The sequence below is a fragment of the Ovis canadensis genome, chromosome 1 (genome assembly GCF_042477335.2).
Source record: "Ovis canadensis isolate MfBH-ARS-UI-01 breed Bighorn chromosome 1, ARS-UI_OviCan_v2, whole genome shotgun sequence".
NCBI lineage: Eukaryota > Metazoa > Chordata > Mammalia > Artiodactyla > Bovidae > Ovis > Ovis canadensis.
Window position 1 is genome coordinate 14,697,985 of NC_091245.1, and position 22,078 is coordinate 14,720,062.

The 22,078-nt window shown below is 41.7% G+C and overlaps 1 protein-coding gene across 5 annotated transcripts in view; it reads left to right on the forward strand.

Moving 5' to 3' along the window:
- MACF1 (microtubule actin crosslinking factor 1) overlaps positions 1-22,078 on the forward strand; it is a 343,697-nt gene that overhangs the window by 228,554 nt on the left and 93,065 nt on the right. For all 5 annotated transcript variants that reach the window (XM_069586902.1, XM_069586911.1, XM_069586919.1 and 2 more), the window contains 12 exons: positions 2,157-2,306; positions 3,511-3,744; positions 4,827-5,027; positions 7,284-7,802; positions 8,589-8,765; positions 9,021-9,144; positions 9,949-10,157; positions 10,537-10,854; positions 14,798-14,964; positions 16,213-16,369; positions 18,468-18,585; positions 21,654-21,716. In XM_069586902.1, coding sequence (XP_069443003.1) covers positions 2,157-2,306; positions 3,511-3,744; positions 4,827-5,027; positions 7,284-7,802; positions 8,589-8,765; positions 9,021-9,144; positions 9,949-10,157; positions 10,537-10,854; positions 14,798-14,964; positions 16,213-16,369; positions 18,468-18,585; positions 21,654-21,716 — 2,437 coding nt within the window. The remainder of the gene's footprint in view (positions 1-2,156; positions 2,307-3,510; positions 3,745-4,826; positions 5,028-7,283; positions 7,803-8,588; positions 8,766-9,020; positions 9,145-9,948; positions 10,158-10,536; positions 10,855-14,797; positions 14,965-16,212; positions 16,370-18,467; positions 18,586-21,653; positions 21,717-22,078) is intronic.

The following is a 22,078-nucleotide window of genomic DNA, read 5'->3' on the forward strand; positions in this document are numbered from 1 at the left end:
TGGGTTTTCTGGCCAGACTCCGTCTGTCATGATTCCAGGAGCCTGTGTTTACCACTGTTGATTGGTCCGGCCAGTTTGGTTCTGGTCCTGGAGACAGCTGTTTTGACTGTCTTTCTTGCTGCGTTTCTGGTTTTATGTATGCGTGAGAGAATATGTGTGTTTACGTGAGTATGCATGTGCAAGGTGTTTTCTTCTTAGTTAGACTCTACTGTAACTGTGTCTCATTGTCTCTGACTTGGAAATGAGAATTTTATCCCCAGCCTGCCTTTCCCCTACTCTCCCTCAGTATTCTTTTGAGGGCTGTTAGGAGCAGTTAGATACTCTGAGCTCTTGAGAAGAATGGTCCTGAGGTTAGTTTTATACTGGGGCTTTTCAGATGATCAACAGTAAGATTCCTTGACCACCTTCAGACAGCTGACAAAAAAGATTTTTATCAGAATCATATTAATTCTTTAGCACCTTTGAAAATTTATTTTCTGGCACCTTTCTTCACCCTGTTGTTTCTAGTGCTTATTCAGTTGTGGAAAACTGTAGAAGCAACATTGGTAAACTTTGCAGGCAGCCAGGAGGCTAATCATCTCACCACCTTCTATCACAACCCTCTTGTTGTAGAATTCAACATAATTGCATGGTAACGTAACCTTAGAATACCAAGAATGATGCTTATGCCATCCTTCTGTATGAATAATAAATTGAAATTCAGCAAGATAGTATTAGAATTGTTATCACGAGTAAAACTGTCTCAGTGTCTCTTTTATTAAATATTGTGCATAGTAGAATTGAGCTTTTGAGTCAGGCTTAAAGGATATTTAGTGAAGTCTGTATGTCCCTTGTTACTGCTTAGTTGTTTCAACTATATTAAAATTGAAGTAAGATAGTAATGAAATATGATAGGTTACCCTCTAAATCTGGAAATTTGCAGTGTCCTCACTTGGATTTCATACAGCTTGGTGCAGCTTATGGATAATTAACGTAAGAGCAAAGGTCTGGGCCACCTTAAAATACAGCCCACATCCAGGGTAGGCCCCTGAGCTGCAGAAGATGGTCCAGTTGCATGTGAACATTCTCTTTAAGCGTGTAATTAATTCCACGACATTTATTAACCTTATTATTGTCAGAAATGCTCTGCTTCTCTCTATATTTGCCCTGAATGCATGTGTTTGTCTATGTGTTAACTTGTTTGCTTTGCTTTTTTCAGATTCAGTCTGCACCCATCCTAACCCATGAAGATCCCGTTTTACTGCTGAAGAGCTCTTAGGAGTTCTCTTCCAGAGCCTTTCTATTTGTCCTAAAGCGGGGGAGAGAGGGCCAATTTGGGCACCTGTTTGTAAGTGCAGGTGACTCAAAATGCCATCAGAAGGTAGAAACTGGTGGAAAAATGGTCTTAGAAGGATGATCAGGAGAACACATCATGCTCAATTGCTCAGTCAGGTGCTTCAGCGTCATGTGACTGAGAGGTCTGGAAAAGGATCAGGCACAGAAGCAAATCCCTGCTCCCCTCGGGCCGGCTTTTCTCTTGGCTATTGGTGTAGACACCTGAAGGACAGAGCCCATTGCTATTCTTGGGCACTTCCCTTCTCAAAATAGTCAAGCCCCTCACGCCTGGCAAGTAATCATTCCATTTAATGGGTGTCTGCATTCGTGAGACATTTGATTTATATAAAGTCAGATTAATTATTAAGAAGCTCAATTAGCTTATAAATTATCCAGTTTCTTGATTTTTCCTCCTAGTCCAGTCCTTCTAATTTTCCATATTATGACTTCATATGTAGTGTATCATCCAGTTCCTATAGAAGTGATCAGAACCTGTCATTTATTATCATACCCAGTATCATCTATGGATTTTAAGCATCTAGGCTCTCTCTTCTCCATTTCCATGGATAATAAACAGTCTGGCAAACGAGCTTCCAAACCAAAACCTCAGCGCATTCTCACCTGAAATCACTCCTAATTGTAATTCAGGCCATAGATCTAGACCAATAGACTGTCCGAACGAGGGGAACTTTCTGAATATGGTTTCTGTGCCTTTTCCTGCTCTAGTCTCCCACCAACTTTTCCATCCTTGTGATATAACCTTCCTGTTTTACATTTCAGGGAGTTATATTTATAAAATGAGAATCATTAATTATCTCTTGGCCCCTTTGCATTTTAATTAGACCCTGCAGAAACAACAAAATACCTGTCACCAGAAACTGGAGGATCTTTGCAGCTGGGTGGGACAGGCAGAAAGAGCATTGGCTGGCCATCAGGGTAGAGCCACCCAGCAGGATCTCTTTGCTTTGCAGAAGAACCAAAGTGACCTGAAGGTCAGTAAGAGTTAACTCACTTTTTTCATTCCTTCAGCAAGTAGTTAGAAAGGCTTGCTATGTGCCAGGCCCAGTGACTAGTGCCCGCAACATAATGGTTAAATATCCCTGCTCTCATGAAGCTTACAGTGTCATGGAAGAGACAGACTTTACACAGATAATCACGAAAATGAGCATATAATGTATTCACTACTACTTCTGCTAAGTCACTTCAATCGTGTCTGACTCTGTGCGACCCCACAGACGGCAGCCCACCAGGCTCTCCCATCCCTGGGATTCCCCAGGCAAGAACACTGGAGTGGGTTTCCATTTCCTTCTCCAATGCATGAAAGTGAAAGTGAAGTCACTCAGTCGTGTCTAACTCTTAGCGACCCCATGGACTGCAGCCTACCAGACTCCTCCGTCCATAGGACTTTCTAGGCAAGAGTGCTGGAATGGGGTGCCATTGCCTTCTCTGATGTATTCACTATTATATCTATAAACGAAATGTTACATAAGAACATATAACAGACCCAATCTTGACTTATATTTCAGAAGATTCCTTTAAGGAAGTATCACTTAAACTGAGAATCAAAGGATACATAGGGGTGGATGCATGAAGGGGTGGAAGGAGGAAGAAGACATGCCAGACAGGGGCCTGTGCATCAGTCTGAAGGTGGAATTGCAATCAAGCACAGTACTTAAGAATTGGAAAAAAGCTAGTTTGACTGTACTGCAAAGAACAAAAGGAAGATTAGTGAACGATAAGCCTGAGGAGGAGGCAGGACCCAGATCGTGCTAGGTCTTGTAGGCTACTTGAGGGTTCAGGAGTGATAACCGAGAGAGTTACGAAGAACCAGCCAGGTCTCAACACTGTTAAAGTCCCATTGTCAGCTGTGCTTTACAGAAGAATGATCTCTTTGAGGATAAGTCATTACAAAACAAAAATCATATTTGTGGGCATTTTCCTTTTATATCTTCACTAAATATCTTCTTAGAAATTTAATTTTTTCTTAAAAAATTAAATATTTTTAGAAGCTTCTTAATTAAAAAGCATTTAAAATTTTATTAGCTGCATTGGTTTAGGCATAAACCTGAGCAAGTTATAGTCAGGGACACATGTCCATTGCAGATAATGTCATTCTAGTCATTCCATCTTCGTGCTGTTGAGAGGTCTTAGAAGTGCTAAAGTTGAAGCCTCTGCTATCTGTTTTCGTGTGTTCAGGATTTACAGGATGACATTCAGAATCACGCCACCTCATTTGCCAGTGTTGTCAAAGACACTGAAGGGTTCCTGGAAGAGAACCAGACTAAGCTGAGTCCAGATGAGTTGACAGCTCTCCGGGAGAAACTTCATCAGGCTAAGGAGCAATATGAAGCTCTCCAGGAAAGGACAAAGCTGGCCCAGAAGGAACTGGAGGAAGTGGTGACCTCAGCCTTACAGCAGGAGACTGAAAAGGTAAGCAGACTGCTATGAGGCTTGGTGTTTTTCAAAAAAAATTTGGTACCTCCACAAATAAAAGCTGATGGCCTTCCAGAGAGCATGGAATTGAGGAAAAGGGCTCATTCAGGAGCTGATCTACGAGTTGATATTTATTTTTATAAGAAACATTCTGAAGGACTTTAAGTCAGGAATAGTTGATAGAAAGTTCATATTCCAAATCACCATCACCATCACCATCATCATCATCTTTGGGGAAAAAGCACAGGGCATATTTTTAACATGAATCTAGACTGGTGATCCAAGGGTGCTAAGGAAGACGCCTGGGCAGTCTTAATGGGCCTCCAGTTCTCCTCAAACTGCCATTACAGTTTCAGTGGGAAATCATGGCACTGGGATAAACCAAAGAAGGTGAAGTCTCATGGTCTTCTGCACCCCACTTAGCACTGGCTAATTGAATTAGAGTTCTTTGTCTGGCTGTGAACTTGTACACTAATTAGGGTGGTGGAGAATGTGGAAAAGAGAAGTGTGTTACCTGAGGATGAATTCTGAAATACATGTACATATCACTTAGCATAACCTGTTTTATTAATAAAATACTTGAAGATTCAGAACATAGAATTTGAGAGGCAAGTTTCAGAATTCAGTGCTCTACTTGGCAGAGGAACGGATGAGAGTGGTCTGGGATTTCTTTAAGGACGAGCAGCCAGGTAATCGAGTGTAATTATGCTATTTTTTATCCTACCAAGGTAGTGTGTAACTTCTGCATACCTAGCAAGGATTCTGTTAAAACCTGGAGGGTTGCCAGGACAAAATCACCACTTAATAGAGCCTTTTCAAATCTTGGGATTCAAATCCTTTGTTAAAAGTGATGAGCTATAGATCAAATTTAGGGATCATTTTAAATGATTATTTTTCAACAGAGTTAGAAGATGCTTGTTTTTCTTTGTGGGTGCAAAGACTGTTTATACCCAGCCTTAGAGTTTCTCTCTCTCTCTCTTTTTTTTTTGACCTAAACATCTTTCCCTTTACTTAACCTTTGGTTATATGGTAGCTGAGTATTTAAGGCCTTCTCACTAGACTCCCCCTGTGGCTTTCAGAGTAAAGCAGCAAAGGAACTGGCAGAGAACAGGAGGAAGATCGATGCTCTCTTGGACTGGGTGACCTCAGTGAGATCATCAGAAGGACAGATGGAGCAGCTCTCAGGCAACCTGGAGAAAGGAGCCTTGGATACCACTGATAGTCACACTGGGCTGAATGAAGCCCCAGAGAAGCTGGACAAGCAGTGTGAGAAGTTGAAGGTGAGCACGTTAGCTTGTTCTCACAATGCTGAGTGAATCTCTCCTGCCCTGGGCAAGTCACCATAACCTCCTGCCCTAAATCCAGTGAGCATTTCTCATTTCATATCTCTGATTTCTCAGCAGCCTTAACACCCTTGACCACTCCTCTGGAAATGGTTTCCCCCTTGTTTCCATAGCAGTATCTTCCCTGGTGATTCTCCTCCCTCTCCTCTGGCCAGCTTCTGAAACACACTGACGCACTTCCAAGTTGTAGCCTAGGTCTCATCTTAATCATTTAGAATATACTTTCCTTAGGTAATCTCATCCACCCGTGACACTTCACTTCCTGTTTGTACTAGTGATCTCCATGTATTTATTTGTCTTCAGCCCAAATGGCTGTCCTGAGTGTACGCATCCTTCTCTCTGTTTGCAGCTTGGAACCACAAGCACCTCAACCTGAGAAATGGGCCTCCTGTCTTCTAAAGTACCTCTCCCCCAACGGACATGTTCTTCCTAAATTCCCACTCACTTGCCTGGACTAAAACATGACCCTAGATTCCTTCCCCTCCCTCCCTCTCCCACTTTGAATCAGTCATCAAATCCCGTGCTTCTTACATCTCTCAAAGACATCGCACTTTTTATCTCCATCGAGGTATTATTGCAGTTCAGAACACAGCTTTCCCTTGTGTTACAGTAGCTTCTATTGGTTTCCTTGCCTCTTGACTTTTACCCTCAAGTCCATTCCCACACTACTAAGTGAACTTTCTTAAATGCTGTCTTTCTGCTTAACTTTTTTAATGGTTCCCTGATGCTCTCAAGAAATCATTTCTTACTTTCCTCTACTCATTTATTCATTTAGCAATCATCAGGAACCCACTGTATGACAGGCATTGGAGATAAACCAGTAAACCAACCAGACCCATCATCTCCACGATATTAACTGGCATGTGCAGGCATATTGTAGTGCATGATCAAAAGACTATACAAAAGATTACATATTTAGTGAACTTAGAAGACACATGGGTCCCATATGTTAGTAGTGACACCTTTATAGCAAATAAAATTGGCTTAGCTGGAATGCTTCTGTTGAACACCCTGTGTGGGCCATTGCCTTATTTTGTATTCATAGCATTTCTGCCTCTTGCAAGCTACTTCCTGCGCTTGGCAGATCCACTGCCGTGTGTGCCCTAAAGCCACGGCAGTCTTAGCACAGAGCAGAAATGGCCCTGCTGTCACAGGCGCTTCCTGATACTGCTTGCTGGCAGCTCCATCCTAGCTGGGAAGGGAGCCACCTTACCTTGGGTGGATGAGCGTGGGGACATCTGGCGGTACACAGACAAGCTGTAGTGCTGCCCCCTCCTTCTCTTTCAGCCAGATACATTTGTCACCCCAGCTTCCCTGAGAGGGCGTCAGAAGCTGAAGCTATCAGGTTGCCATTGTCCTTCTCTAGGGAGTTGCATTCACGGTACAGACAGTCAAGAACACTTCCTAAGCAGCCACTGTCTTCTGGTAGCCTCGGGAAGAACATTTTAGGAACAAAACAAAGCAACCACAACTGTCCTCAAAGAACTTATGTTCCCTTTTTTAAATAGAAAAACGGTCCACATGTCCGCACATAAACAGAGCACACACAAAGTGCAGACTACCTGTACTATCTGTACTATGCAGAAATACAGTTTATTCTTACTCATATGCAAATTGTTTATCTGAAAAACTAATTTCCCAAGATATTTTCTAGTAGGAACACTCTTCAAGGATATATGAGTGAGGTGTTTCACAGCTTAGCATTTGCAGATGACCTGTTTTATGCTGGCACACGTATGACTTGTGAAGCTTGCTCACTCCTTCCGTCAGTGTGGGTAGTTTTAGTTGGCCACTTGTACCATCTCTTTGACCTGGAGTGGTTTAGTGAAGAGACTCCAGTTCTAGTCGCAGTTTGTCCCATAATTATCTACATGGCCTCTGTTAAGACATACAGCACCTTTTTGGCGTTCACTCATCCCCTCTTTGATGCGGGAATTATATAGTCCACCTGCACCGCAGATGGTGGCGCAAGTCAGATGAGATAACACGTGATAGCTGTCAGATCCTTTGTAAATCAGTTCACCTGGGATTAGCATATGGCATAATACCTAGCAATTCAGAGAGATTGGTGATATCTGAGCAGCTGGAAAAGTGGCCTGTTGAGATCTCTCCCTACTTCCGGCTGTAGACATAACCAAGTCATTGTGGTATCCCTACTGATAGTCCTTTGTTTGGGGGGATTCTTTTTGCCAGGCTCGTCACCAAGAATTGCTGTCTCAGCAGCAGAATTTCATCCTGGCTACGCAGTCAGCCCAGGCCTTCCTGGACCAGCACGGCCACAGCCTCACACCCGAGGAGCAACAGCTGCTGCAAGAGAAGCTTGGAGAGCTGAAGGAGCAGTATGCGACTTCCCTGGCCCAGTCGGAGGCAGAACTGAAGCAGGTGCAAACGCTGCGGGACGAGCTGCAGAAGTTTCTGCAGGACCATCGAGAGTTTGAGAACTGGCTGGAACGATCTGAGGAAGAGCTGAAGAGCATGCATCAGGGAGGCAGCAGCCCCGAGGCCCTTCCCGCCCTGCTGAAGCGGCAGGGGAGCTTCTCGGAGGATGTCATTTCCCACAAAGGAGACCTGCGATTTGTGACTATCTCAGGACAGAAGGTCTTGGACACAGGAAACAGCCTCGATGATGGCAGGGAAGCGTCAGCAACCGGAACCTTAGTGAAGGCCAAGCTGAAAGACGCGACAGAAAGATACAGCACTCTCCATGCAGAGGTATGGGCGAGGCATCTGGCAGCCCCTGGTGCAGCAGTCCTGGCAGCCCTCACACAACCGTGGGTGGTTTCTGGGGCTTACAGTAAGAACCTCAGGACACAGTGAGCACCTCAGGACACAGTGAGCAAGTGGACTTGCAGAATGTCTTTATGAGCCTCTGGGGGGGGGAAAAATGCGGAGGCCCAGGGGCTTATGCTCGACCTGAGCACTATCTAGGGATATGTCTTACTCCAGTGGTGAAGGTGGGAGTGATCGCCTCCCTGTATCTTGACCAGCAGGCGTGGACTCCCAAAAGACAGAGCACAGGGAAACTTAAACCAAATACATAGTCTTCATTCCTGGACAGAACATTTAGGGTAAATCTTCCTTAATCTTCCTCCCTATCAAAGAACTTCCTTTAGCTCTTAAGATACAGAATCCGCTTAGTTCTTTTTACCAGTCTTATGTTTTTGCCAACATCTTTAACGCTCCCAAAGGGAAAATGTTTTGTACCTTTGATCCCCACCTTTGCTTACAGCTTGATGTGTATTTCATCGGTAGCCTGTCATACAACTCACTGAGTCTTCCCCGGTATATAGTAAAGTTGGGGTGGATAGTATGGATCAAACAATCAGGACCCACTTGTAGAAGATGGTTGCTCCTGTCTACCTGGGAGGCTCACCTACCCTTACCTGCAGTCACAGTCAGGTCCCTGGAGCACAGTCAGGCCTCTTTGGACTTGCCTGGGAGGCTGCTGCCTCTGGCCTGACCTGCTTTGGTCTGCTTTCCCTTCTTTCTCTGGCACAGTGTACACGCCTGGGCGCTCACCTGAACACGCTGCTAGGCCAGTATCAGCAGTTTCAGAGCAGTGCCGACAGCCTGCAGGCCTGGATGAAAGCTTGCGAGGCCAGTGTGAAGAAGCTCCTCTCAGATACAGTTGCCTCCGACCCTGGGGTCCTGCAACAGCAGTTTGCAACCACAAAGGTGAGCCAGGGCATGGGGTCTTGTTACGCACAGCCCAGAGTGCTCTCAAAGCAAAGCAAGTGCTTGCAGAGGTGAAAGGAAGGGGTCGGGATGCCTTGGACGAGATCTGATTCCTGAACGCTATATTCTGATGTCTATTGCTATGGATAAACAGAATTATTCTACAGAGCTGCCCAGTAGCTCTCGATCCCTAGAAACCAGCTTTGATTACTTCACTCTAATAGTTTTCCTTTGTCCTTTTTCATGGACAAGCAGCAGTTGCAGGAGGAATTGGCTGAGCATCAAGTACCTGTAGAAAAACTCCAAAAAGTAGCTCACGACCTCATGGAAATTGAAGGGGAGCCAGCCCCAGACCGCAAGCATGTTCAAGAAACTACAGGTATGAAATAGCAGTGGCCAGAGTGCTCCCCTACCTCCAAGTGTGTCCCTCTGTTCTGTGATATCTCACACTGTGGTGTACAAGCATCTGTGCTGCTGGCGAGGAGCTGCGGATCCAAGCACAAAGAGCTAGCCCTCTAATGAAGCTGAATCTCACACCATAGGAGGCCTTCGTGGCCTGGCTTCAACCCTTTTTCCGCAGACACTCGCCTTCCTACCACACCCGACTTCCTTCCTTTCCCAAATGAGCTAGTCATTTCCTCATTGCTTTCCCCCTTAAGTTTGTCCTGTTTCTTAGCTGCTAAAATTTATCAAGTGCATATTGTGCATGATGAAATCTTGCTCCTGCTTCTAGATGTAACCAGGAAGTTACTTCCTTGGTAAACTCCTGACACCACCCCCACCCCCACCCCCAAGAAGTAAAGATAAGAAATAACTTTTCCTTCTGGCTTCTCTAGTACAGTACTCTTAGTACCAATATCGCACTTGTGATTTTATTTTTATGGTTAATTGATATGCCTTCCACTACCTACGCTCTCTTTTAGAGTTTTAAGGTTTGTGGAAGGCAGGACTTTATCATAATAATCTTCAGTCCTCAGCACTGAGCGCAATTTTTGGCACTTAGTAGGTGCTAAATATATAATGCCTATTGAGTTTGGTTCAAATAGTGATGTATTTAAGCTTATTCTGTTTGCCTTGATGTCCATTGTTATAATAACTAACATGTACAATTTAAATACATTTTTTAAAAAGTGCAACAGAAAAATCGTCTCCACTTTTTCTTGTCACGGCCTTGATTTTCCAGATTCCATACTCAGCCATTTCCAACACCTCTCCAGCAGCCTGGCGGAGCGCTCTGCTCTGCTGCAGAAGGCAATTGCCCAGTCTCAGAGTGTCCAGGAAAGCCTGGACAGCTTGTTGCAGTCCATCAGAGAAGTTGAAAATAACCTGGAAGAGGAGCAGGTGGTGTCGCTGTCATCAGGAGTCATCCAAGAAGCCCTGGCCACTAACATGGTGAGACTTGTGCCCCAGGAGTTAACATAGAGGATATATTTGCCACCTACCATAGTGACATCATTTTGGAAAAGTATCAGGAAAAGAATGTATTTCCATGAATATTCTAATAGACTTAGAGATGATGACTAATCAGTGTAAAGGTATGTCCTCTCAATTTCCAAACCATTGGTAAACTTGAGGGAGAGTGATAAGAGCAAAGTCATTGGTGGCCTGGGGTGGAGAAGAAAGAGTATCGGTGATGTTCTGAAGGTTCAGTTGCAATCCTTCAAGCCTCCTTGAGGAGGTGAGCATGTAGTTACTAGAAGTTTATTAGTCTGTGGTTCAGATGTCCCAGAATAAGTGAGCCAGGAGCTGACAGATATGCTCTTGATGACAGAAATTGAAGCAGGACATTGCTCGGCAGAAGAGCAGCTTGGAGGCCACCCGTGATATGGTGACCCGATTCATGGAGACAGCAGACAGCACCACGGCCGCTGTGCTGCAGGGCAAACTGGCTGAGGTGAGCCAGCGCTTCGAACAGCTCTGTCTACAGCAGCAAGAAAAGGAGAGCTCCTTAAAGAAGCTTCTGCCCCAGGCAGAGATGTTTGAACATCTCTCTGAGAAGCTGCAGCAATTCATGGAAAACAAAAGTCGGCTGCTGGCCTCTGGGAATCAGCCAGATCAGGATATTGCACATTTCTTCCAACAGATCCAGGTGAGGCTTTATCTGCCAGATTGGTGGAATAAAGGGGAAGGAAGGGCAAGGAACAACAAATGTTTACTGAGTATGAGCACATAATATGTTAGTCAGTACACTGGAAACTTGACCTGCATTGTCTAAAAGAATTCTCACAGCCATCCTGTAAACTTGATATTGTTTGTTCATTTTTAAAAAACACAGCCTAGCTTTATTTTTCACTCATAGCCCAGATCAGCAGGGATACTTAGCTCACCATAATCACTCAGTCTTTCAAGTTGATGGAAACTGCATCCTGACATATGTTTTCATGATTACTACTGCAAAGGGAAGAGCACATACCATATCCAGTTGCATTTTATTAGTCAAAGCAAGTTTCACATGATCATACCTGACTTTCAAGGTGGGTAGAGAAGTGTAATCTTACCATACACCTAGTAGGCAGAGCTGAAAATACTACCTTCCACAGATTCAGATGTGTATCCAGGAGTAGAATTGCTGGATCATAGTCTATGCCTGTACTTAATTTGATCAAGCAGTGGCTAACCTGCGCTCCAGAATGGCTGCAGCTGCCCACCTGCCCACCTGTAGTACCTTAGCGTTGCTCTATGCCCACATCACTACCTTGGGTTTATCCAGCTATGTGACCTTTTCCATACTGTACTGTGAGCTCATTGTTTGGTTTGGTTTGCTCTCCTCACGTCTTGCTTTTTGTTTTGAAAAATTTTCAGATTCTAGAAGAGTAAAAGGAATAGTACAATAAACACTTGCATACTTCTCATCTCGATCTACCAATTGCAGTTTCCTTTCTCTTTATAAATGTGTAAAAGAGTGTCACTGTGGGGTCCCATATTCACTATCATTATTGTTCTTTTTTATATTCGAGCAATTTCCCGTTTTTGCTCAATGAGAGCCTCTTAGGCTGTGTCCTGGTGTCTTTTTGACATGTCCCTACAGTATATTAGTACTGTCTTACTTTCAGCACAGTGTGTCACGGTCACCTTGTAATTTCCGTGTCCCGTGAAATCCCCTATTTCTCCAAGGAAGCCTGTTTTTACTGGAGAATTATATTTAGACATCAAAATCCAGATACTGCATGAGCCACTAGGATGCCATTGCTTCTAGGTCCTTTCAGTGGGTAGGATTAGGAAATCTTTCTCTCTCTCTCTCTCTCTCTTTTTTTGTTACCTATTTTAATTTTATTTTTAATTAAAATATAGTTGATTTACAGTATTGTGCCAGTCTCTGCTATACAGCATAGTGACTTGGTTACAGACGTTCTTTTTTTTAATATCTATTATGGTTTATCCCAGGATATTGAACATAGTTCCCTGTGCTGTATAGTAGGACCTTGTTGTTTATCCGTCCTACCTGTGATAGTTTGCATCTGCTAATCCCAGGCTCCCAGTCCTTCCCTCCCCCACCCCACTTCCCCTTGGCAACCACAAGTCTGTTCTCTGTGTCCGTGAGTCTTTTCTGTTTTGTAGGTAAGTTCATTTGTGCCATATTTTCTCTCAGCTTGTCTTTTGTTTTTCCTTAGGATGTTTTTTGGTCATGTAAAATTTTTTGTTAAATTTTTACACAGTAGATTTTATCAGTTTTTTTTTAATTGAAATAATATAGTTGACATACAATATTATGTTAGTTTCAGGTGTTCAACATAGTGGCTCAACATTTCAATATAGTATGAAATGATTACCATGATAGGGCGAGTAAACATCTGTCCCCACTCAGAGTTATTACAGTGTTATTGACCATATTCCTTATGCTATATGTTATATCCCTGTAATTTAAATTTATTTTATTACTAGAAGTTTACGCCTCTTAATTCTCTTCATCTGTTTCTGCCTTTCTCCCACCCTTCTTCCCTCTAACAACCACCTGTTTATTCTCTGTATTTATGAATCTGTTTTCATTTTTGTTTGTTCCCTTGTTTTGTTTTTGAGATTTCACATATAAAGGAGATCAACAGTATTTGTCTTTCTCCGTCTGCTTTATTTCCTTTAGCATCATACACCCTAGATATCTCCGTGTTGTCACAAATGGCAAGATTTCATGCTTTTTATGGCTGAGTAATATTCCTCTGTGTGTGTGTGTGTGTGTGTGTGTGTGTGTGTGTGTGTGTATGTGTGTATCACATCTTCTTTATCCATTTATATTCTGGGCTTTCTGTAGTGTTCCATTGATGTATATGTCTTTGTGTGTGTGCGCCAGGACCATACTGTTTTGATGACTTTGTAGTATAGTTGTAGTAACTCTGGAGTATGGTTTGAGGCTAGAGGTATCACTCTTTCATTGAAGATGTATTTTTAGTCATAGTTTGAAAGCCTTTTGCCATATTCAGGTTATGATGAACTCTACCTACACAGTTTCTTTTTTTCTCCTCTCTTTTTAAAATTCTAATACTTTAACAATTCAAGTTTATTCTGAAGTATATATGAAGTATGAATTCAAGTTTATGTTTTCCCAAAGTTCTATCTAGTTGTCCCCAATGTCATTTATTTGAAAAATCTGTATTTACCCCAGTGATTTGAGAATCTGTCTTTATCATATACAAAATGTCATATGTATTCAAGTCTGTTTCTTGATTTTCTATTCTATTTCACTGGTCTTTCTGTTAACATTCTAGAGGATTTATGGTATGTTTTACTATCTGGTAAGGCTAATCTCCCCCATTTTTTTCTTTTTTAGGATTTTTCATAGCTATAATTGTACATTTATTTTTCCATGTGAACACTTGAATCAACTTTATCAGTCTTAGAGAAAAATGTTGGTCACATTTTATTTGGGTCACTTCACTTATTCACAACATGTATCTGCACACATACACACACACACACACACACACACATCTTCATGGACTTTCTTCCATGTTTACAGGCCTGCTTTCATGTCGTTCAGACATGTTTTAAAGTTTTATTTGTAAAGGTTCTGTACATTTCTTATTAGTTGATTCCTAAAATTGTACCTTTTATGCTGCTATTGTGTTATTCTTGATTTTAATATGTTGAGTTTATATTCTTCTCCCTTCTTGGATTACTTCACTTTTCAATCTGGTTATGTTGTTGATTCTCTGAGATTTTACAAATATACTTTCATGTAATCTGCAAATATAGTTTTATCTCTTCTTTTCTAATTATCATGCCACAAAATGTTTTTTTCTTACCCAGTTGCATTGGCCAATATCTTCAATATGGTGTTAAATAACAGTAGAGAGTTTATTTACCTGTTTTAAAGGATAGACAGACTATGAAAGCTTAGAGAAGTTTAATAGCTTAAGATCATAGACTAGTAAGTGACAAAGCCATGATTGAATTTCACATCTTTTCTACACCAGAAACTTATATTCTTTTTATTCTGTCATGCTGCCTCTGGATTCTTCAAAGATTTGTTTAAAGGAGACGAGGCTCCTTTCTAATTTTCAGCCACTCTCAAGTGGATTGGAGAAATCCTACATATTTTATGTTTTGATCTAGCAATCAACACAGTGAACACGCTCAATTTTTGTTCCTTCTTTTTCTTTTTTTCAGTGTATTTATTTTTGACTGTCCTAGGGCTTCACTGCTGCGTGTTGGCTTCCTCTAGTTGCAGCAAGTGAGGGCTGCTCTCTCGTGCAGTGCATGGGTTTCTCACTGTGGTGTCTTCTCTTGTTGAGAGCATGGGCCCGAGGGTGCGCGGGCTCAGTAGTTACAGCTCCTGGGCTCTAGAGCACAGGCTCAGCACATGAGCTTAGTTGCCCTTGGGCATGTGGAATCTTCCCAAATCAGGGATCAAACCCATGCCTCCTGCATTGGCAAGTGATTCCCAACCACTGGACCACCAGGGAAGCCCTTGTTCCCTCTTTTTCTACGGATTAGAGAGAACGTGTCCCAGCTTTAATCTAGACACCTTTCATTCTTTTAGAGTCTTAAGTATTTATAAAGATCAGAGGACTGAATACATTTCCTTGTTTGCTTGGCAGGAGCTCAATTTGGAAATGGAAGACCAACAGGAGAATCTGGATGCTCTTGAGCACCTAGTCACTGACCTGAGCTCCTGTGGCTTTGCTCTGGACCTGTCCCAGCACCAAGACAGGGTGCAGAACCTCAAAGAGGACTTCACAGAGCTACAGAAGACGATTAAAGAAAGGTGAGTTTTCATATGTGTGTCGGTGTCATGGAGCTAATTTGTTCTTGCTGTTGAATGAAATGACTTCTCCTTCACCAGAAAAGATAGCATCAAAATTCTGATACTGAGCTGTAAGGGATTGGAAAATGCCTCTTTGAGACAAAGCTACTCAGTCTATGTAATACTTAGTGGTCTTTCTGTTAGTAAATAGTGAGTTCCTTCTCAGTAATGGGGCTCACTTCCCCCTCTGTACAAGGGAAAGCCCAAGTCACATGGACCAAACAGAATAAATCTGAGACAGCAAGAAGGATTGTGGTAGGATTAGAAATAATGAGAAAAAATGGAAGAGAATTCGCAGACGTAATTAGAGGTTATTTGGCACTCACATTGCTGGTTTTGACCACATTTCAGTTTGCCTTCTTCTTTGAAGGCAAACATGGGAATGTATGGCAAAGGTGGCTGATTTCAGGTTATTGGCTCACTGTTGAAAAGCTATAATTCCCTCCTCAGAAAGCCTCATGTGGGTTTAAAAGTTTGATAAGACTTTTCTTGGTTTAGCTATAAATATCTCGATTTGGCAGAGGACTGCCTTAGTGACTAGAGGAAAGCAGTTGCTCAAATCACCACTGTGAGCGGGAGGTTATTTAGTGCAGGCGAAAGGGATAGGACACAGGCCAAGCAGGTTTTGTCTTTCTTTCCCTTTGCGGAGGGCCTTTAGCTATATGAAGAACCAGGATCTCTGGTCTGAAGTCTAACAGATGTGACCATTTCCAAAACTTAATTTCAAAATTGAATTCTTTCTCCTTGATTTATTTGACTCATGGGTGTGCTTAGCTTCACTTCTCTGAGCCTCAGTTTTGGCATCTTCCTTGCTAAAGGAATTAGCATGTGAATTGGGCCTTAAAAGAGTCAAAGACCTAAAAAGTAGCAGAGCTGAACTTGAGATCCAAAGCCTGCATTCTTTCCATTGTATCACAGTACCTAAATAGCAATCTCCCTTTAGTTTTTCTCACTTTCACTTTAGCCTCGAGTAAGATTGAAGACTCCTTTCCCCAGAAGTGTCCAAACAAGGGCAATAGATTCCTCAGTTTGATGCTCTCCTACATTATATGTGGTTGTTTAGCCCGAGCTGCCATGGAAAAGATTATGAGATGGGAAGGCCCTGTTAGGCAACTGATGCCTAGAGTCCTAGAACAAACCTAGTTTTAGTTCAAGTTGACTTCTTTACAAAGCTTCGTCTGGCAAGTAACAAAATGTCTCCCTTGACAGAGAGGAAGATGCATCATCTTGCCAGGAGCAATTAGATGAATTCCGGAAGCTGGTTAGGACTTTCCAGAAATGGCTGAAGGAAACTGAAGGGAATATTCCATCTGCAGAGACTTTCATGAGCACTAAAGACCTGGAAAAGCAGATTGAACACCTGAAGGTAGGTGAACAAAAGGATCGCCAGGAGTCAGGCTAGACAGCAGTTTGGAAGCTAGTGTGTACTCATTTCAATCTGTGGTGGGGAGTGGTGTGAGAAAGCCAAGCTGTCCATCTGTATCAGAGCAGCAGTGCCTCCATGCTCTTCATGTGAGTTCCGCCTACCCCTGTCCAAGCACTGAGCACCAAAACATCTACTAAAAAAAAAATCTGGGAATGATATCTATAAAGTTTCAGCTCTTTAGGGGGATGCCTGTCATGCTGTGGTAAATCATAGGAAAGATGGTCATCAGAGTCCAGTCTTAAGAAGCTTACACTCTCATAGTGTGTTAGACAGTTCTATGGGAGCAAGTGACCAGACATGTGATCACAAAATTTAGAGAATTTCTCCATAACTAATTAAGGGAAAGTTAGAGTCAGTGGTGGGAAGACACCGACAAGGGTAGTACCCACCTTTCTCCCATCTGTTGCAAAATCTCTTCTCTGCTATCTTGATTCATTTTCATCCAGCTCTGTTTGCACCACTAACATGTTTCTTATTTGTATTGAAACCAGCCTCCATCTAACTCTCATGCATTTGTCCTTATTTTCTTAGTAAAACAGGATTTATCCTGAATAGATGAAAGGGAAGAGTTTGATTGTTTTCACAGAGAGGGTGCCAGGAGCATTTGCTGTGGAGAGTTGCCTAGGACAGAGGTTCCCTGATTTCTTGGTTCATGGTGCCCTTTATGTTTCAAGACATTTTTCATGGCACTTCAAGGCCAGAAAAAACAAAACCTAAAAAACCTCGCTTGTAAGTGGTCAGACCCAAACAGCTTAACAGTAGTTGTTCACATGGTGTCCAACAGATGTCACTGTTTTTCCCTCAAAAATTTAAAATATCCTATGAGTCAGTGCAGAGTTTTGAGAACTGTGGCTCTTTGGAATCAAGAGTGACTAATAAAAGAACTGACAAAGTCTGAACTGACAAGGTTAAGTCTGAAGTTCGGCGCATGAGCTTGCCAGATGTTCATGGCTCTGTGTCTTTGCTGCTGCTGCTCTGCAGCTTTAAGTCAAAAGCAAACTAAGTAGGAATTCAGTGTGGAGGAAGGGGTTGAAGCGTAGGATCATATCCTTTCTGGGAAAGGAGTAAAATTCTACTTATATAGCAGGCAGTTCACAGCTTAGAGACAATATTACCGGACACTTTTGTCTTAGAGCAGATGTCTTTGTTTCGTAATGGCTTTCTGTGATGGTTAGAGCTCTGACTTCAAACCCAATATAAAGTTCCCCTGAAAATGCAAAGTGTAGTCTATGATTCTGTGTATTTCTCTACATCTCAGTGTCTAGCGCCTCATCTTACCTTCCAACACCATTTCCTTTATGTTCTTTAATGCATAGTATTCCCTTTGTCCACCTGGCAAACTCTTTATCTTAATGCCAACCTTTCCTCCTTTCAGGCAGTTAGATGTGTCTCCTTTTGTGTCCTTAGAGTCTAGTTGGAGAAGGCAATGGCACCCCACTCCAGTACTCTTGCCTGGAAAATCCCATGGATAGAGGAGCCTGGTAGCCTGCAGTCCATGAGGTCGCTAGGAGTCAGACACGACTGAGCGACTTCACTTTGACTTTTCACTTTCATGCATTGGAGAAGGAAATGGCAACCCACTCCAGTATTCTTGCCTGGAGAATCCCAGGGACAGGGGAGCCTGGCTGGTTTCTGTCTATGGGGTCACACAGAGTTGGACACGACTGAAGCGACTTAGCAGCAGTAGCAGCAGCAGCAGAGTCTAGTGGCTCTCCATATTTCTGCAATATCATTTATCACATTATAATTGATAACCTGAGCTGTTGGTTTAGGAACTGTGTCATAATCCTATTTTGTATCCCCAGCGTTTAGCAGGATGCCTGGTGTATAATAAATGCTCCAAAAAAATTTTTTTTTGCTTGATAAATGAATGAACGAATGAGAAGGTCTTGAGTCTTCCAGCTGGCTAAACCAATTTCTTGAAATGACTGAATAAATGAAAATGGTTACTTAATGCTTATCAAAACTTTGGGGGAGCTTATAATTATGAGGAGAAAGCCTCCAAATACTACATTCTGCTATTTTGTTCTTTAAACAGAGTCTCCTAGATGACTGGACAAGTAAGGGGACTTTGGTAGAGGAAATCAATTGTAAAGGTACTTCTTTAGAAAATCTCATCATGGAGATCACAGCACCTGATTCTCAAGCCAAGACCGGTGAGTGCAGACTCTTGAAAAAGTATTGAATAAACATCATTCTTTCCTTTGGCCTTTGATGATGACCCCTTGTTAGAATCAGGGTTGGATATGAGAACAAAGGAGGCTTCACAAAGGAGGCAGTCTTCCCCCTCAACCTGATCTGTTTTCCCTTTTGCTTTGTAACATTGCTCCATTTTACAGAATCTCTTCCCATGATGGGAGAAAGTAAAGAGACTAGGTGGCTCACACAGAACTGACAAATGAACATAGAAGGATTAAAATAGGATTTTCCATATTGAGGAATTTCCCTCTTCTAAATATGTGAATAGCGTGGCTATTCATTAACTTTAAATTGGGGTCAGCAGTATAAGCATATCTTGGGAGAGGCTAGGTTTTTAGGAGTCAGCGTCGATACACCAGAAACTGGTATACTTATTGGAAGTACATACAAAGAGTGAGCCCAGATGTATGAATAGTCTCTGCCTACAAATTAAGTCTTTCAGACAAATGCATCCTGAGCTCACAGTCACTTGCTGATTGTTAACTGGGATCTCCTAGATTTTGTTACCAGACTGTGTTAATGCACTCCCATAGTCCCTTAAATAGTAAGAGTGAAGTATGCTTTCTCTTTTCCCCCTGAGAATGGCTAGTTTCCTTTTGTATCCTAAAGTTTTAAAGATGTCTGGAATAACCTAGAAGTGACAGCATTTCAGGGAATTGGTGACTTTTATTTTCTAACACTTAAACTTCTAAGTTCAGTGACTTTTGTGACATCACCCAGCAAACTTTTTCTGTAAAGGGCCGTAAATATTTTAGGCTTGTGGGTCATATGGTCTCTGTCACACTACATGTCTTTGCCATTGTAGCACAAAAGCAGGCATAAACAATATATAAATGAATGGGTGTGGCTGTGTTCCAGTAAAGCCTTGTATACAGAAACAGGTGGAGGGACAGATCTGCTGGTGAACTAACGCTTTCTGACTCCTGAAATGGATCAGTGATTGTCAAATTCTTTTACTAGCATCTATTTAAAAATTAAACCTCCTATAGAACTATACTCTATAAAACAAATAAAAATATTTTAGTGGCATGAATTTCCCTTATAAGTGAATTTATAGCATTTTATATATTATAAGATCCATCAATTCATCAATGAATATTAAGGTTATCTTAGTAAATATAGAAATGTGAAGGAAAGAAAAGAATGTTTGAATGACTGCTTCATTATTTGATTATTTCTCCAATTTTTTCTTGGTTGCACTGTATCAAAAAATATGCTTCACACAGATAAATAGCTGCAAATGATGGAAAAAGTTTTTAAAAAGTACACTTTACTATATGAAGTGTTAAGAGTTCTGTTATTACACAATTCTACCTGATGAGAGCCTGCTTTGAGCCTTTTTGTCATTTTATGTAATACACATGTGCTATAGATGTTTTTCTTTGTATATGAGTGGACATGTGTCAGATTGAATATTTTAAAGAGTTAGAGAAGAACTATAATTTTTCCCATCAGTGACCCTCAGAAAGCAGTTAAATGTATGCACAGAGGTGCAGGAGCTCCTTTATTCCCCCCCCAAAGGCAGCATGAAGTGAAGTGAAGTGAAGTGAAGTCGCTCAGTCGTGTCTGACTCTTTGCAACCCCATGGACTGTAGCCTACCAGGCTCCTCTGTCCATGGGATTTTCCAGGCAATAATTGACTGTATCTACTGGGTTAATGTGGTGTTCACCGTGATAGAACGTGCATGTTTTACTGACATTTCTAAGTACTTAGAAATATATGCTGAATCTTAAAGTTAAACCAAACATTTACAGAGTCCCTAAAGCACCTTTTTAGTTATTTTGAAAACCAGTGTGAAGATCACTACCCTGAGTGCTTTTAAAGTTCTCTTCCATCTTTGAAAACACGCGAATGTTCTAGTTCCTTACATTTGTGAGCTCTTTTGGCTTCATAAAGTGCTTTCACATACACTGCCTCACTACCTCTCACCTGTAACCCCATGAAAGCTGACCAGATTATCTTCATATCCCAGAGAAGATACTGAAGTCTGTCCACAGACTGAGGCTCATGTACTGAGTTAGTGACAGTCTTGTCTAGACTGTCGTCTTCAAATTACTAGTCCAGTTTCTTTTTAGCCATCACCGCACTGAAGTGGAATATGATCTTTGTGTTTGATCTATTTTTTAACTGAAAATACAATAATTTTAACATTTAAAAATTTTGCAATCACTGTTTTCTAATATAACCTCACACATAACTTTTTCCACAGTGAAATTAGTGCATGTGAGAGTCTTACTCAGCTCTTGGAATGTTACATTATGTCATGACTGTTCTTCACATTTCTTTATAATCTTTGTAATTGCATGATCTGGTTTTTACTTACTTGGGATACTCCTGAAACGTAAGGAATCAACTTGGAGAGAATATAGGTCACACTGTGGTAATTAGAAACAGAACCAACGACCCTAAACAGAATTTATGGGAATGTTTATGAGCCAGATTTATTGGCACTTAGAATTTCTGTTTTCTGGTGGGGTAAGGGGAGCAGAAAGTCATGGAGGAAAAAAAAAAAGACAGGGAATCTTTTGAAACAATATAAGAAGGGCTCACTTTTATGTCTTTACTAAAAGAATGCTGCTTTTTATGTCCTTAATTGTACTTACTGTTTATTTTTATTATGGTGAACAACATTGATGTTAAAGTCGAACCTTTTTGGCTATATTATAAATCCTCATTCCAAAGTATGTCAGATATTTGTCTCGAGACTTAGTCACTCTGCTAAATACTTGCTTCACAAAATTAGGGCAGAGTCCAAAGAGTTCAAATTGGAGATTTAAGAAGGGAATTTGGATTTCTTCTAGAAAGGATTAGTAATCGTTACTGCTAAGGAGCTGAATCACCCCTAGTGACAGTGTTGCCTGGCAGCTAAAATGATTTGTCTCTTTCCACGAGTATGTTGTCTTGTGCTGTGTTAACTTCCTGATACCTGAGCTTACAGTGAGTGCCAAAGAATAAACTCGGTGCCTGTATGTATTCCTAACACGTTTTGTCTTGCCCTGTTTGTCTCTCTGTCCTTCTGCTCAGGTTCCATACTGCCCTCTGTAGGAAGCTCTGTAGGCAGTGTGAACGGATACCACACCTGCAAAGGTGAGAATGCCATTTCAACAGTGCCTCTTTGTTGGGTGTGTTAGGACAGTGTTCATGTTTGCATCTATGTGTGTTTCCATATGTGTGGAAAGACTGCTGCTAGGATGGGCTGTAAGGGTAAGAATCTGGGGAGAAGTAACCGTGATGCCTCTTTGTTTCTAGCTAAAGGCTAAAACCGATTGACAGGCAGTGAAATAAAGGTACAAGCAAATAAACTGGACCACTAGATAAGACCAATAGGAAAAGACTTGGAAGAAAATGTATGCAAATCTTTGAATTATAAATAAGTTACACTAGAGGTGGTCTAATCTAGCCCTGAGACTCCCCACCAAGTTTTCTTTGTAGTTAAAAGAAGTAGAAGA